The 16,533-nt window shown below is 34.9% G+C and overlaps 3 protein-coding genes across 5 annotated transcripts in view; 1 reads left to right on the top strand and 2 right to left on the bottom strand.

Moving 5' to 3' along the window:
* Positions 1-9,644, bottom strand: part of Usp (retinoid X receptor ultraspiracle) — a 103,127-nt gene extending 93,483 nt beyond the window's left edge. For both annotated transcript variants that reach the window (XM_072908426.1, XM_072908427.1), the window contains exon 1: positions 9,512-9,644. In XM_072908426.1, coding sequence (XP_072764527.1) covers positions 9,512-9,530 — 19 coding nt within the window. In that variant the 5' untranslated portion in view covers positions 9,531-9,644. The remainder of the gene's footprint in view (positions 1-9,511) is intronic.
* Positions 9,555-13,499, top strand: LOC140674684 (integrator complex subunit 15). Of its 2 annotated transcripts, none has more exons than XM_072908433.1 (6): positions 9,555-9,688; positions 11,280-11,379; positions 11,469-11,611; positions 11,816-12,437; positions 12,991-13,289; positions 13,372-13,499. In XM_072908433.1, the coding sequence occupies exons 3-6, from the start codon at positions 11,533-11,535 to the stop codon at positions 13,458-13,460; spliced, it is 1,089 nt and encodes a 362-aa protein (XP_072764534.1). In that variant the 5' UTR covers positions 9,555-9,688; positions 11,280-11,379; positions 11,469-11,532; the 3' UTR covers positions 13,461-13,499. The 2 variants fall into 2 exon arrangements, with proteins under 2 accessions (XP_072764534.1, XP_072764532.1); XM_072908431.1 differs by lacking the exon at positions 9,555-9,688 and adding an exon at positions 10,870-11,118 and having other exon boundaries at positions 11,201-11,379.
* On the bottom strand, positions 13,462-14,732 carry LOC140674685 (ribosomal RNA-processing protein 7 homolog A). Its single transcript, XM_072908434.1, has 4 exons — positions 14,587-14,732; positions 14,136-14,468; positions 13,758-14,051; positions 13,462-13,668 (listed from the first exon to the last, which is right to left on the bottom strand). The coding sequence occupies exons 1-4, from the start codon at positions 14,621-14,623 to the stop codon at positions 13,583-13,585; spliced, it is 750 nt and encodes a 249-aa protein (XP_072764535.1). The 5' UTR covers positions 14,624-14,732; the 3' UTR covers positions 13,462-13,582.
* Positions 14,733-16,533: the final 1,801 nt, after the last annotated feature.

The raw sequence follows: 16,533 nt of genomic DNA, 5'->3' as shown, positions 1-16,533 counted from the left end.
ATTCTATAAATATCAAAAAAATACTAAGAATTCTAATAGCAAATATCAACAAAAATTCTAATAACAATCACGCTTCAAAAATAAATAATGATTAAAAAAACGATAAGAGCATTTTAAAGTGCTAACTTTCCTTTTTAAATTGCTTTTCTGATGATTATTGTACAATCATTTTTTCGCTGGTTATAAGCGTTCAAAGTCAATAGCTCGATTTTGCTTTAATAATGAATATCTCGGCGAAAAAAAATCATAGAACATTCGTTAAAAAAAGAAATTAAAGTTGAAACTCTGTTATTTAACACCCTATTAATGAAAGCGTGCTAGAATTTTTTTTTAATTTGGTATTCTTGGACAAACTTTTGAAAAATTTGTTCGATTGACGGACGTCGCTTTCTTACAGTATAATATTATAAAATGAATAGAAAGAATTGAAATTCATTTAAAGATTCTAAAACTAGAAACTTCAAGTTTTGAAACGCTTTTTTATTGATTTTATTCCGATTATTTTTAAGGAAGTTGAAAATTGGCCTTTTTTTATACGAAAAAAAGTAGCCCTTTAATTTTTTTTGCGAAGTGTATAAAAATGTAAAAATATAATATAAAAAATAATAATTTAAAAATAATACAAAATATTTCAATTTTCTCATTTTTCTATATACTTTTCATTTCGTAATATTTATTAATATTTGTTGAAAGTAGTGTTTTTCTTTTCTTTGATGCCATATACGTGCGAATCGCAAGCATCATTTTGTCATTTCACGATCGACAAATAATAATATATCGTCGGTCCGCCTGCGCGTGTCCATCGCAATTGGCTAAAATTGCCCAGTCGTGCCGCAATTTCTGCTGCAATTCTATCAATTCTGCATTGATCGGTGGTTGAATCTCGCGTTTGAATCGCACCGTGCATTTCACATTAGAGATATCTCGGAGAAGTTTGCATCGCTCCATTTTGAGAATTTTAATCTCGTAATTTCGTTAGAATTCTAGGTAGATTCTAAAGAGTTTTCAAACAATTACATTAAATACTCAAAGTCGATAAATTCAAAAAGAGAAGAAAGTTTCTACGTTCCTTGAATAAAAATTTTCTTTAAAACGAGTAAAAGTTTTTGAAGCTTTTTTTTTTTTCGTTTTCTGAATTTTATCGAAAAGTATCAAAATTCAAATCGGTTCCAAAGTGTCTATGCAAATCTTGTAAAAAAATTCCCTGACTCTCTGATCATCCAGATATTTTTGTTCAATATTCCGGATAAAAAGAATATTTTAAAGATTTTTTGATACAACTTTTTAAAATAATTTCTTATTGCATGCGTTTTTTAATGTTTTTCACTCATGCGAAGAAAAACACAGAGCTTTTTAAGTTTCAAAATTCAAATTTATAAATGTACTGAAAAAACTCAATAACTTTCGTAAACATTTATCATAACATTTTCATTTTTTTTATCACTAAAAATTACAATAAAGAATATGTATTGTAAATATTTTGTTAAGATATTTTTTGAATATAAAAAGAGATAGATATATATTTCTAATATATACATATTTAGCTTGCTGACTGTTTAAAATATGAGGGTAAAATTATCAAAGGGAAAAGTTAAAAAAAAAAAAAAAAGAAATTCTCTCTTGTTCCAATAAAATTCAACAAAAAAAATTCCCAATTTTTCCCTATAAAAAATTCTCTCAAAAATCCAGATTTTTATATTTTTCCAAGCAGTTGATATCATAGATTCTAATTAAAATATTATAAACTATTTATATAAAAATAAAAAAAAAATTTCAACGAAAATAATACAAAGTTGATGCTCTCTATTTTTTACATTGAATCGACGGATAAATCTCTCATATTGAGGACTTTGGACTTCTAGACTCTACAAGAAGGGAGCCAGAACTTTATTAATTATATCGAAATTCTAAAAGTGAGGTACTAATTTTACAGAGATGAAATTCGCGCGCGCGCGAGACAGACCTTGAGAATGCGTAGAATTAAAACGCGCGTGATCGCGCAACCGCGAGATATCTTAATTACTACCCGCATACGCATACGACGACGATGACGGCGGCCACAGTGCAATCCGTACGAGTCCACGCTGTGTGACTAAATTATCAGTACGTGTTTAATTAAGTTGGGAGCAGCGCGTTGTGCTACGATATTCCTTCCGGCCAAGGTCGTCGCAGGTCTGGCGAAATAATTGGCGAACTCGGCGGGTCTCGAAAACGACGGCATGTGTATTGTCAGATATAATCGGCGTTGTTCATGGCGGGACTCTAAAGTCGGGAAAAGGTGGACGCAACAAACACGGAGGCGTTTAAAAGAGGCCTCCCGTCCTCCATGATAATTATAATCCCGCCAGGAAAAAGAGAAGTGGACGCGCGCGGCAAGAAAGACGCATAATTGCACTTCTCCTTATCGATAGCTCCAACAAATAACTCGTTAATGACTGTGAGTCGTCATTATATTCTTCGATTTAAAAAAAAAAAAAATTTATCCTGCTTTCAAACGATTAATTCCGCCGATGGCATTGGATTATTCAAATAACGCTCGAGTAATGTATAATGGGCGGCGAATAATAATTATTATTACTCGCTTAAATTATTCAGATAGTTACACTTTGTACTTGCGGTACTACATCATTGCTGCTGAGCGTCATTAATGGCTAGCATCGATAAACGGCATGATAGAGGGACAAAAACAAGCAATAACCTATTTTCTAAATAATCGTTCGCTCATCCATAGAACGTCGATTAATTCGAATTTAGTCCACGAGTTTCTTTCGCAGTAATCATTGGAAATATCCCGATTTAATCCGATCCTATTTTGGAGTTAAAAGTATCGCAAATTATTGTGCGCATATTGTGATATTCATAATATGCATGTGTGCCCGAGACAACACAAAATATTTATAATAATTATTTAAATATTTTATAAATGTTTTTAAGATTTTAGATTGAATGGATCATCAATATCATATTTACCATAAATATTCTAGCAAATGTTTGAGAAATATTTACAAAATAATTATTATAAATATTTGTTTTTTACTTATCATAAATATTATATAAAATATTTCATCCATATTTTGAAAACATGTCGAATAAACATTTTTATAAAATATTTATATGCTATTTCAAAAAAATGTACGTAAATATTTATAAATATTTAACATAAATATTGTGTGCTGTTTGAGCGCTTAACATTGAAAGAAATATATCTCGTTCCATTGCCGTGAATTATTTCTCATTGTAACGCGCGCACACAAAGTCGATATGCAATTTCAAGTGGTGGTCACATCGATTCTACAAGGTGTCCTGAACAAAAAACTATTCACTTTGCGCTTGCCGATAATAGAAAATTAATTTCTTTTGTCATTTACCTATCGATTATTTATCGTCAACTATTCCGTGTTACCGTGTCAGGGACAATAATGTCACGGTCGTTAAACGCGTAAATGCCTAAAGGAAAGTGCGCTTTCTTATAGGCCGATGCGATGGGTTTAAAAAAAATCTCTCTCAGCGATGAATCATTAAAAATGTATCTTCATATCAAGAACCCAGTCTATTCTGGCATTATAAAAAATTAATGATTTTTAGCAATTTTTTTGAGAATATTAGAAATTAATCTTTTTAGCGTTTGACATATATTATATAAAATAGTATTCTTGTTTAAACAGTGTAAGTTTTTAAATCTTATTTAGCTTTTTATTGTTCGATGCAACCCTCTGTACAATTGTCTGAAATGAAATGAAAAAACTCATCTAGTTTTAAGATGTTTTTGGGTGCATAAATTTAATCTAATTTTATTTTTTAAAAATGAGAAATAAAAAAATATTATCATGTTAAAATTTAAATATTTCAACTTTACTGAATGTTTCATTAATTTTTGAAATTTTTCATGGAATGGTTTTCTCAGAGATCTGAAAAATATTAAATAATAAATCTTTTATATTCCAATTAGATTCAGCATGTTAAAAGTATCTTATATTTACTGCTGTAAAATACTGACGTAATATTTAAAAGGCCTAAAATGAATTTCTAATATTGGTCAAAAAAATTTCTAAAAATCCTCAATTTTTCATTGCTAAAGTAAACCGTTAAATAAGCGACTATTTTTTCCCGCCATGTTGAATAGAAGGAAGCTGCAAAAAGCAAGCGCTATTCTACGCAGGCCCTTATCAATCTCCCTATCGTCGGGTAATCACGCGGAAGCTCCGACAACGCAAACGCGATATTCGCACGGTAAGAAAACTGCAAAGGCTAGCGATGCGTGAATAAATTCCCGCCGTCTTCAGCCTTCGGGTGCATAAACTGGGCGCTACGATAGAATAGGCGTGTCCTGTTCCGCGGTGAACAAGCAATGTCACTGGGTCGGCGCATTCGCCATGAGAAACTGGCAACAATGCGCGCGCGGTGCAACAATTGCGTAATGCGATTGCATAATTACCGATCCGTCTGAGCGGAACGCAACGGAACGAGCTGCTCTTGGATCGCGTGCGCAATGATCGATCAATAAACTCGCTTGTATCAATAAACACGTCCAATGTATTGTTTCTCAATCGTGATCGAGATCCTCCGACGAAAGATACAACGAGACGCAAAATTCATCGACCATTGTTAAGATAATTATTATATAAAGAGAATAATAAAATTATTACTTTTCTCCCGAATATGCAGGGGCAGAAAATTAAGTCTAATAAGAAAATCTTATTCAGAGTCAGTGGAAATTCTCAGATAAAATACATTAATTCATATCAGCTGTATACAAGATATCTAATTGCGATACATCGTTGAATAGGCCTCTCTCGCTCGGATTTCGCGCCAATTAATGAGATAGAGTTTCGCGAGCGTGGGTGCAGGACATGCACATTCACTATTTAGATATTCGGCTTGTCGTATCGGCCAGGACGTCCTGCAGTTATAAACGTCGCTGATTTTTTACTCAACTAAACGCGAAATAGTTTGGATGACGTTGGCGAGAAATTTCGTTGCAACTTACAACTATGTCAAAAGTAACTGGCTAAAACTGCGGACAAAGTATCTGAAGTTTTTTTTTCCCAGACACACTGTCCGAATTTTCACGTAGAATTGTCAAAAGGGAGTCTGACAGATCTAAAAATTCAGACAAAAATGTGTGTAAATTCTTAGGCAGTTTTTTGAACAGTAAATGTCACATCGTATTTTTGCGAGGTTTCCTTAACAAGTCCTTCTTCCGACTGTTATCAGTACGTATTATTTCTTAGAAAGCATACACAGGACCTACAGTTTAGCGTATCCGAGATGACGCTGGCAGATGTTCGGTCAGCTTGCTAACTGACTCGTCCGTCCAAGTTCAAACACCGAATCGTTTGAACATTCGAAAAAGAGGGGAAAACGAACAGGAGATATGCAAACAGTAGACAAAACATAGTTTGTGCATACACAGGGTGAATGTGATCATTCAAATTTTTTTCTTTATCAATTAATCTAAAAAGGCAATACATTCTCTTCGCTTGACCTCTAAAGGTATGCGCAAGCACTTTTAAATAAAAAATATCTCAATTTGTACAGGACACCTTATGTAATCTAGAATAATCTTTACTAGCCAAGAAACTTTGTTACACTTTCGAATATTGCAGGTTGCACCTTACCTATCGCTGTTTTCTCTCTCTCTTTTTTTTTTTTTTTTTTTTTTACAGAAAACAATACTCGCCTCAGAAGATCTCGAATTTTACATCAGAAATATAGAAGCTAGAAGAATATAACATAACGCAGAGCGTATAAGACATCGTCTGATGCCTGCGGTGCATGGTGCAGGAGGACAGCGTTGCAAATGAGAGGAAACAAACGAGTGAGCGAGCGAGAGAGAGAGAGAGAGAGAGAGAGAGAGAGAGAGAGAGAGAGAGAGAAAGAGAAGAAAAGGAAGATAGAAGAGGGACAAAAAGTGCGAAAGAGAAGGTAAAGAGAAGGATGGGAGAGCACATAGCAGCGAGTAGCTCGTCCTTGGACTTATATAACGAGGAAGAGACCAAGAAGGAGAGGAGAGAGAGAGAGAGAGAGAGAGAAGATTCGCGAAAAGAGAACAAAACGTCACGCGAATAGAGTACGCAGATTAAAAATGAAGGATAAAGGGCGACGTTAGTCCTGCCGAGAACTGCAAATACCAGGACAAAAGATTTCAGGCAATTTCTTTTTGAATCCTCCGAGATGCACAGGATGCAGGCTAGGGTGTCAGGTCAGAAAACTCACAGATGCAGCAGTAGATCCAATAGCCTGCGCTTTTTCCGCTCCATTCTCATCCCTTTTTTTCTTCTTCTGACAAATACCGACCACCGACTAATTTTAACTCCGGAATAAGTACTTTAAGGTGGAAAATATTCTTTTCTAACTTGCAAGATATTTTTTCTTTCCCATCGTTAATCTCTGACCGACAGAAATATATAGGGTGTCTTGGAAAACTATCGACGAACATTTTGAAAGTATCTAAAATATTTGCAAGGAATATTTCTAACAAGGAAACTCGCGAAAATTCTGATTTTCTATTAAACTTTACACGTAGGAAGGATAAATAAATGAATTTTGAAATTTTCAGTTGCTCTCTAATTAATAATTTTAAAAGGTTAAACCACTTCTCATATAGAGTTTGACTTTCTCTCGAAAATTATTTGAAATGTCAAAAAATATTTTATACGAAAATTTCATGATAAAAACACCTCAATTTAATTATCTATCAATTCTATTTTAATTTCTTTTTTTGAAATTATTTTATCAAAATCAGAATTTTCGGATTCACGAGTTTTCTCTATAAGAAAATATTCTAAGCATTCTTTCGCAAATAAAATATGGGAGTGATATATTCTCTTCTTCCGATCAATCTGATCGTGTATTAATTCACGTGCGAATCATCTTCTTAAGATAATCCACGAAGATTATCTCGAAAGATGAACTGTCGTGCACTCGTGAGCGCAACATCTTGAAAAGCGAGAGAAAAGCAACGATGCGACGAAATGGAGAAAAAAAAAAAAAAAGAGCGGCGACAAGGAGGAACTAGGAGTCGCGGCCGTGATCTCGCGGAGACGAGAATGAATGCAGAAAGGTCGATTGAGTTACACAACCATCGCGCCAAACTTGTTAGAAAGATACGCTCCTGTAGACGCATTTTATTCACGCTTTTCCTTTTCGCAAGGTTCGAAATATTTATTATACAGCGTGGACCAATAACTATTAGCACCATAAATATCTTCGAATCTGTAAGCTCTAGGAGAAAATCTGTACAATTAAAATTGCACGATACAAAGGGAGCTATTATATGCCGATAAAAACGTTTGTCCAGGTGGAGGCGCTTTGGAGATATCAAGGTCATTAATGTTTTTTTAAATGAAGACCTCTATTTTTTTATAACTCGAAAAGTATTTAATTAAAAAATATTTTATTATAGCGTTTCGGAAAGCTCTCGAGATAAGCTACAAGAATAGGTAATAAAAAATAGAGAGGTTTTCATTCCGAAACGCCTCCACCTGGACAAACGTTTTTATCGGCATATAATAGCCCCCTTTGTATCGTGCAATTTTAATTGTACAGATTTTCTTCTAGACCTTACAGATTCGAAGATATTTAAGGTGCTAATAGTTATTGGTCCACCTTGTATAGCGAGCGGTTTTTTTATATCACGTCAGATTTTTGTTGCGCTAAAACGGCCAATTAAACTCTGCAATGTGCAGATTTTTTCGCAAAACTGAGAAAAAATGTTCGGATAATTGATGGTCGCCCTCGCGCAAACAAAAATATCAAATTCGAATAAATTATGCGTTGAGTCAACAATTGATGCAAAAAATGCGCAAATAATGTAATTACATCATCAAAATATTAGTTGTTAACTCCATATTTATTTTTTTAATTGGTCGATTCCTTAGTTTACATTCTTCGAGATACAATATTTTTATTTTTTAGCGATACTATATGAATATTTAGCATATCTATATGAATCTTATATTTTGTAAAAACTTCCGGCGAAAAATACTCCGATAATTAAACCTTCTACATAATTCGATTCATATAAAATAAATAAGAAAATTTATTATAATCAGATGTATCTCGAGACGTACTTAATTCTATGCAGATTAATTCATACTTTGTAAAGGAATAGATTAATAATTAATCTATTCCGTTTCCTTGTTTACAGTAAAATAAGTCCAAAAATTTCTTTTTTTAATATTTAAATATTAATTCTTATTTCTATAATATTTTTTTTCGATCACACCTTGGGCCTAATGATAATAAAATATTGTTTTCACCTTTTTATCCTGCCTAGTTTTTTGTCACGCAAAACGTCATTCCGACAAAAGTGAAAAGTTCTCCCCGCTTGGAGTCACGGTCCAACGAATCGGGAGTAAATGCGCCACTGAAGGGGTTGTACGACGACGACGACGACGACGACGACGACGACGACGAAGACGAAGACGACGACGACGACGACGACGACGAAGACGACGAAGACGACGACGAAGACGACGACGAAGACGACGAAGACGACGACGAAGACGACGACGAAGACGACGACGACGACGACGACGACGACGACGACGACGAAGACGACGACGAAGACGACGACGAAGACGACGACGACGACGACGACGACGACGACGACGACGACGACGACGACGACGACGACGACGACGACGACGACGACGACGACGACGCGACGCGGAAGGGTTAATTCGCGATGGCTTGAGGTAGGGCGCGCACGAGCGGTCGGCAGGTGTCGCCACGTCGCGATATGGCACGGCATGGCACGCGGCCGCCAGTCAACCAGCCTGTCAGCCGTACTCGGTCAGGCGATAATAATTCTCACGTGTGCGCGCGCCCGCCGTTTGTCAAACGACATCGTGACTCCGATTCATCGCGTGCGCTGGCCCCCTCTCTCCCCCCCTCCCCTCTCGCCCCTATGTAGGTTAAAGACACGCAGTTGTGTACGGGTGTTGCGCAACATCGGAGTAGTATCTGGTATCGTCGCCGGGGAAATGTCGGGGCGTCTCGGATTTCCTTCCACCACGTGTCCTCGAGCGATGCCTAGGATGATGCCCCGGAGGAGGCATATATGTAGGAGACGTATGTCCGTCCTCGTCGGACGCGCTCGCGACGAGCAAGCGAGATGTGAATGAGCTCGCGGGGGAACGAGGTGGACTGTACGCGCGGGACGCGTACAGTCGCGGCCAAAAATTACGCCGCGCGAGCGTGACATAGATTCGATCGCGGTAATTTTCGCGGCGACCCGGTCGCGGCCACCGACCGGTCATGCCCCTCCGTCCCGATGGCCGGGATCGTCCGGCGAATCGTCGGGCACGTATCGACGCGACGATACGAAGCGCGACTGCGGAAACCGCGCTGTCGTCGCCAGCAGGGAACGCGGTCACTGAACCAGTTCCGTTTCGACCCTGACACTGCCATTGCCCCCGGGGGGGGCGTCGCGCGATTTGTGTCATAGTCACACAATATTGTCGCCGTTTCTCACGCACGGTTAGCATCCTCTCGCGGATCGACTTACCTCTCTCGGACGACTCCATCGTCGAGGTCTGCGGACGCTGCGCTGCCAACTGCCGGGGCTGGTTTACGGGCTCGTATGGGTATCTCGTCGCCGCTGGCACGGATGGCACGTGGAGAGGAGACGACCCGCTCTCTCGGCTTTCGCGGCTGCTCGGTCAGCACGAAAATTCTCACCACGGTATAAACATGGCCGGCCGCGCTCTCGGCCGCACGGCTCCCTGGCCTGTCACGATCACGGTGAGGGGGGTCGTTGAACCTTTTGCCGCGGCTGTGAGACGGCGTCTCGCGGAAGGGCACCGGCCGCGCGAACTCTTTTTCGGGGGGCTCGCGGGGAAAAAACGCCGTTGCACCCGTAGCTCCGGTGGGCGCGACCTAAAAATAGATCGCGAATTCGGCGGATTGTTTTGACTAATAATGCGCTTCGCAACCTACTCGCTGGTGGCGCCACTGGGCGGCCAGGCTACGCTCGCGCCGCGACTCGCCACGCGCTGGCGCTGTCGTACGTGCAATACGTGTATACAGGGTGTCCGTAAATTAAATTTTTTATCCTCTCCTCTTCTCACAATTCTGTTTTTTTTTTTTCAGTATGATTCTCTATCTGCTCTCTTGTCATACAAAGTTAAATATTTCTCAATGTCTTTTTTATTATTGTACTTTTCACACCTGTTGCATAAATTGAAGAAATAATTAGAAGAAATGTAATTTAATATAATTTAATGTAATTTAATATAAAAGAAATATTTTAAAAATTATTCACAATTTCCAACATTTGCCATTTCTGGACAAGCGCAACGATTATGTGCATATATACAGGGTGTTCTAAAATCTCCGAAAGCGAATTCTCTGGTTAATTTGGAAAAATCATTATTATATTATTTGCAAATTATTTCCAATTTTTGTTATATACTTTTATCTTTTTAACTAAACCTTGAATTAAAATGTTATTATAGTAAACTCTGCCTGAAATTATGAAGAATGTAATTGCGTTAACCTTTTAAACTCTACAAAATTTAGTTTACGAAAAATTCTTTTTTTTTTCTATAATTATAATAACTGGAAAGTTATTGATATCTCCAGAGAATTTCTTAAAAGGAAAGGATCAGAGATTTTAAGATACTCTATATAATATATATATATATATATATATATATATATGTATGTATATACAGGATGGAAAACCGACTAATGACAAATTCTTGAGATCATTTGAGGCAATTTTTCCTCGATGAAAATGTTGAGACATTAATAATTTTCAAGTTATAAGCGATTGAAAGATTACCGAAACTATTATTAGATTCTAGATATAGTTAATTTTACATAGAGTTTACTCTAATAAAATTTTAATTTAAGGCTTAATTTACAAAGATATAAATAATGACAAAAATTAGAAGTTTGCAAGAAATAATGATGTCTCTCGAAATTTTCGCTGAAAAAAAATCGTTTCCAAATTGACCAGAGAATCCGCTCTGGGAAGTTTTAGAACACCCTATATATGTGCACATAACCGCTCCGCTTGTCCAGAGAGAGCGAATGTTGAAAATTGTGAATAATTTTTTTATATCTCTTAAATTATATTTCTTCTAATTATTTCTTCAATTTATCAAACAGGTGTGAAAGTACAATTAATTCTTTGTGTGATGAGTAAATAATAAAAAAGATAGAGGAATATGTAATTTTGTATGACAAGCAGATAAAGAATCATACTGAAAAAAAAAACAGAATTGACAGAAGAGGATGAGGATGATGACTGAGTAATTTGCACTATCTAGGAAAGAATCTAATTTATAAAAAAGAGAAAGAACTACATAAGAAAAAGAGAAGTGGTACTTAATTTTTATACTTTACAAATTCTCAAGGCAAAGGAGCAGAGTAAGTGTAATGTGTAACTTAAATCATAAGATATTTGTAATATAAAATTTCTTCTAAAGATGTTCAATTTGTACGATAATTTTTTTTAGATTTAACAAAATAAAAAGGAAATTTGAATTTGGATAAAAAGAGGACAATCATATATGCATTATAATGACTGGGAATGATGTCAAACAGGCTCTCAGAAAACTAGAATTTCCTTATTGCGCCAGGGAAGCTCTATGCAGAATCGGTACAAGTAGCATAAGTTGTCTCTAATAATAAGATAATGCAAACTATAACTAAATTATACATATATAATATTATAATAATATTCAAAATATAATATTACTAATATTGAAAATAATATACGATAATATTGCAAATAATACAACATTACTAATATTACAAATAATAACTTGTTATACATCAACATTATATTTCTTTGTCATTCAAGAAATACTCTGCTGCAGACCTGGCAAGCAAGTCGACCTGCAAATGGATTTGATATCAGAGTTTGTATTTGGCGAGATAGAAAAGCGAAAAAAACGTAATATGACTATGGCGATACAAGAATTGCAGCTGATAGAGATTATGAGCGATTTCTTTCAGAGTCCAGGTGGCACACCTGCAGTACGCAATGCTCTTTTCCTGTCACTTTTCCCAGCGGACAGTCCTAGGTATAAGACTCTAGGTAACCTGGTATCTTTGGCAATTGCCACACAAAACAAAGCAGTTTTGAACGCAGCAGGCATCTGGATGCAACAATTGGGCTCCACTTCATTGCAAAGTGTGGGACTAGCGAGACATATACTCAATGATTATTTCGTGCTTACGCCAAGATCAATCGATAAGCTGAAGCAGCTGCCTACACTTGCACCACATTTCACTGCAAATTTATTAACGGCAATAGGTGAAGTTTATGAGGATAAAGATCCACCTACGGAGCTGCTCAGATTGGTAGGCGAATGGATCGATGAAAATCCAAGTCTACTGTTGACTCCCTTAATGGATAATCCAGCATTGCCTACCGGTGGGATTCCAATGACACCTATAACACCTATAGCAGGCCTGTTCAGGTAATTTGTGTACTGTAATGCTTTTAACATAAAAATTATAAATAGAAATGTGTCTAAGTTAAAATTTTTTTTTTCAAATATATATTTTTAACTATAATTTTAATAATTATTCTAATTTATTTATTTAAACTCTTTATGTCCTTTCAAAATTCTTTTATCAAACTTAATTAAGTTATTTAATAGAAATGTTAAATTAAACTTTTATTATATGTTTTCATAAAATTTTATTTATTGTTAAAATTATCTAATTAAAAATTTCAAATTAAAACTTATTAAAATTTTAATATTTATTTCTTATTAATTTTAATATTTATTAATCTTTTCAATATAAATGAATTATTTTAATTTAAACTAAAATTTTTTAAAATAAACTTATTTGTTACTCATAAATTTAATTAAATGAAAATTATGGATATTTTGTACATATTTTAATTAATGTTCAGTTCATAAATTTATATAAAATTCAAATGCAATTATCAAAAGATTTTTTTTCAAAATTTTATTAATAAAATTAATTATAACCCATTAATTATTCTAAAATTTGTTTTCTCAGGTGGTGTATATTGAGCCCTCTGCGTCCAGACGTCGAAAATACGGAAGGCCAAGAAGAGACGCGAAAATTTCATTCAAAAGTTCAACAGTTGCTCATGGATTCGGTGTTACGTCTAAATAATAGTGGTAACAACAAGCACGCGATATCAGCGCAGCATTTGGCGTCCACTACTCGTTTGTTGACGACAAATCTCCAAAATCGCACAAACATAAATACTGCTTCGCGCGATTTAGCTATGGAGCGACTTGCGCAAGCTGTCAGCGCAGCCATGTCTGCAAATTGTATTTATGGAAATAAACGTATATATTTTTTATACATATATAAAACTATATATACATTAACGCTTTTATATACATAATATATATCTATCATTTATTACAGAGGAACTATTGGCACTTTTGCAGCCATTATCGTATCAGCATTTTTTAATCGAATGGACGTTACAAACTTATGCAACTAAAGCAGCTTGAGTTATTACGATGACAATGTGTTTATTTCAGCAATTTGATCTAGTAATTATTTTTTATGTAAAAAGATGCAATCTTATATATACATTAATATTTAATTATTGTACAATAACATTTAATTCAGTTTAAAATGGTTTGAATGTCCGTTTTAATCTCAATTCCTGCAGTTTCTTTTTATCCAATTCAAACTTCTTTCGTAATTCTGCTAAATCTGAAAAAGAGCATAAATAATTGCAACAATTGTATGAATTAAACTCTAAAAGAAATTATAAAAAAATCTTGATTTGAAGTTATACTTACTCTGTTTCTTTGTCTCACGAATTTGAAAAGTATAGAAATTGAGTAACTGCTTCTTTTTCTTGCGTTGTTCTTCCTTTTGTTTAACTTTGCCAATGGTAGATTCTTTCCTAGAGGGTGCAAATTGTCCTCTTTTTTTCCCACCTGCTACAGTTACCCAGCCATCATCGTCCTCTTCTGCAATCTGTTCTTTCGCACGATCCTCTATTTGCTTGTCGTACAAAGTTAAATATTCCACAACTTCTTTTTTCGTTATTTGCTCATCGCACAAAGAATTGTTGTATTCTTTACACCATTCTGTTTGAAAAAGTAAACAATTAGAAGAAATATAATTTAAAAAGTATAAATTGCTATTACAATGTAAAATAAAATACAACTTACTTCTTAATCCTGTGAGGCACGTATTTTCATCACCATTTAATGTGATGACACAATCTTCTGACAGTTCCATTGCCTTATCTAAGGAAGATTCTTTTTTAAAAACAATATATGCAGTTTTGAATCCTTTTGTTTTCGAAAATGTAATAAAATTCACATCCCCACAAAGCTTGGCGAATGAATGTTTCAAACAGTCAATGGTTGCATAAGGTGGTACATTTAATACGAAGAGAGTTTGGTTCCTGGGATATTCAGGTTCTTGATTTCTCACAGAGTGTTCCTTAAAAAACAGCTGATGCTTTTCCGAACTATCTGCATCGAACCGAATCCACAAGGCTATAATCCAAAACAAACTTTTATCGTGAATATAATTCAATATACGTATCCCAAGAGAAAAGTTTCCTCTGTTTATATTTTTCAAATATATATAAATAAAACAAATAATTTAACTTACTTTTAAAACCTTTCGTATTTTGTGTATTAGTTTTCATGTTTGGATTCTTACAATTGTAAATCACAGCCTCATTTATTCCTGAGGGTTAGGTCCATGTTTTGCGCTGCCTATATCATAGACTTTTATATTACACTAGAAGTGGCCTGTACCTGCGCGCGCATCGCGTATCCACGGACTAAGGATGATTCCACAATAGCTGTCGTAAGTCGAATGTCGGAAGAGTTGACCAATCACAGTCGACTTTAGAGAAGAATAATCGAGTATGATTGGTCAACTCTTAAGACATCCGACTTCCGACTCTATGGGCGCGTTCGGGGAGACGCTATTAACGCTAACAGTGTCATTCTATCTTTGTCACTCATTAAAAGTTGAACAAAGATAGAACGACGCTGTTAGCGCTAATAACGCTCCCCGAACGCGCCTTATGTAGAACCAGCCTAAAGCCAGGTTTACAACAACTGTAGTAAGCCTTAAGTCGTAAGAAATGAACCAATCATATTGATTATTCTTCTCTAAAGTCAATTGTAATTGGTTAATTTCTTACACCTTAAGGCTTACTACATCTATTGTAGACCCGGCCTAAGGAAGAGGGTGACCGAGTCTAAGGCCGGTTCTACAATAGCTGTAGTAAGCCTTAAGTCGTAAGAAATGAACCAATCATATTCATTAGGTAGCGACAGTGAGCGTCTGCACCTTTGATGTAGGTTGTCTCCATAGACTTTTCTATTAAGTCTATGGTTGCACGTCACAAGTCACGTGGTATACCGCCATGTTGTTAGATGTACCGCGGCGCCACAACTTAATTATATATATATCTATTGTACAATAAAATATTTGTATGCAATTCGAATATGATCCAGATAATTTATTGAAGTAGAAAAAATGCAATACATTTTTCTTTTTTTTAAAATTATTTACAAAATAAAATATTCAAAATTGTTTGTTGTTTATGTTATGTTATTTTATTTTTTTTTTTAATTTATTGTATAAACAAAATTGTAAAATATATATAGATTATTAGACGTAAAAGCGAATATATAATACATAAATGATTGGGCGCGAAAACGAATATATAGAACATTGGATACAAAAACTAATATAAATTTCAATAAAATTATTCTATAAATGATTAAAGTATTCACACATGACTAAAAAATTCCTTAAAACTATTCCGAGTATCTTTCAGTGGAAAGAATGTCTTAGGCATCAATGTTACAGGTATTGAAACAATAATGGAAATAATTAAAAATATATAATATTCACTATCATTGTGTTATATAATAAACTTACATACGAAGTAAAAATGTTAAAAATTTATTTAGTAATAGGTTTTTTACATTCAACTAAATTCAACTTTAATAATAAAATAATAAACATTTTGGCAGCCTTTTCCAAAGAGAACAAAAAGTCACCATAACATCAAAATGATGTCAAAATAATGTCAAAACAGAGAAAATCATAATGACATCAAACCGGGAAAAAAATGACTGTATTTTGACCTCATTTTGATATCATTTTGACTAGTAAATCGTTCTTTTATATATTTGTATTAGGTAATATATATATATATATAAAATGCAAGATATCTCGTAAAATATTCATTTTTCGATTATCTTATCCTAATACTTTTATGCACAAAATAATGACAATTCAATTGGCGTAATTAAAACACATAATTATGTTAAAGTAAAAATGTGTATCTGCTAGTTGCAGATTTTTTCTTAAAAATAACACACACACACGCGCGCGCGCGCGCGCACACACACACACACACACATACTCATGCATGCAACACACGCATACTTAGTGTGGCGCCTCCCGACTGCTCTTGCAGAATATGCAATTAATAATTATAATATAAATTAATTATTAACTCTTTTCAAACCAAATAGTGCTAATTAGAATGTAATGAGAATAAATTAAGAAACTAAATAATTAATGAGAAGA

Source organism: Anoplolepis gracilipes, chromosome 16 (genome assembly GCF_047496725.1).
Source record: "Anoplolepis gracilipes chromosome 16, ASM4749672v1, whole genome shotgun sequence".
NCBI lineage: Eukaryota > Metazoa > Arthropoda > Insecta > Hymenoptera > Formicidae > Anoplolepis > Anoplolepis gracilipes.
This window is presented reverse-complemented; position numbering and strand designations above follow the sequence as displayed.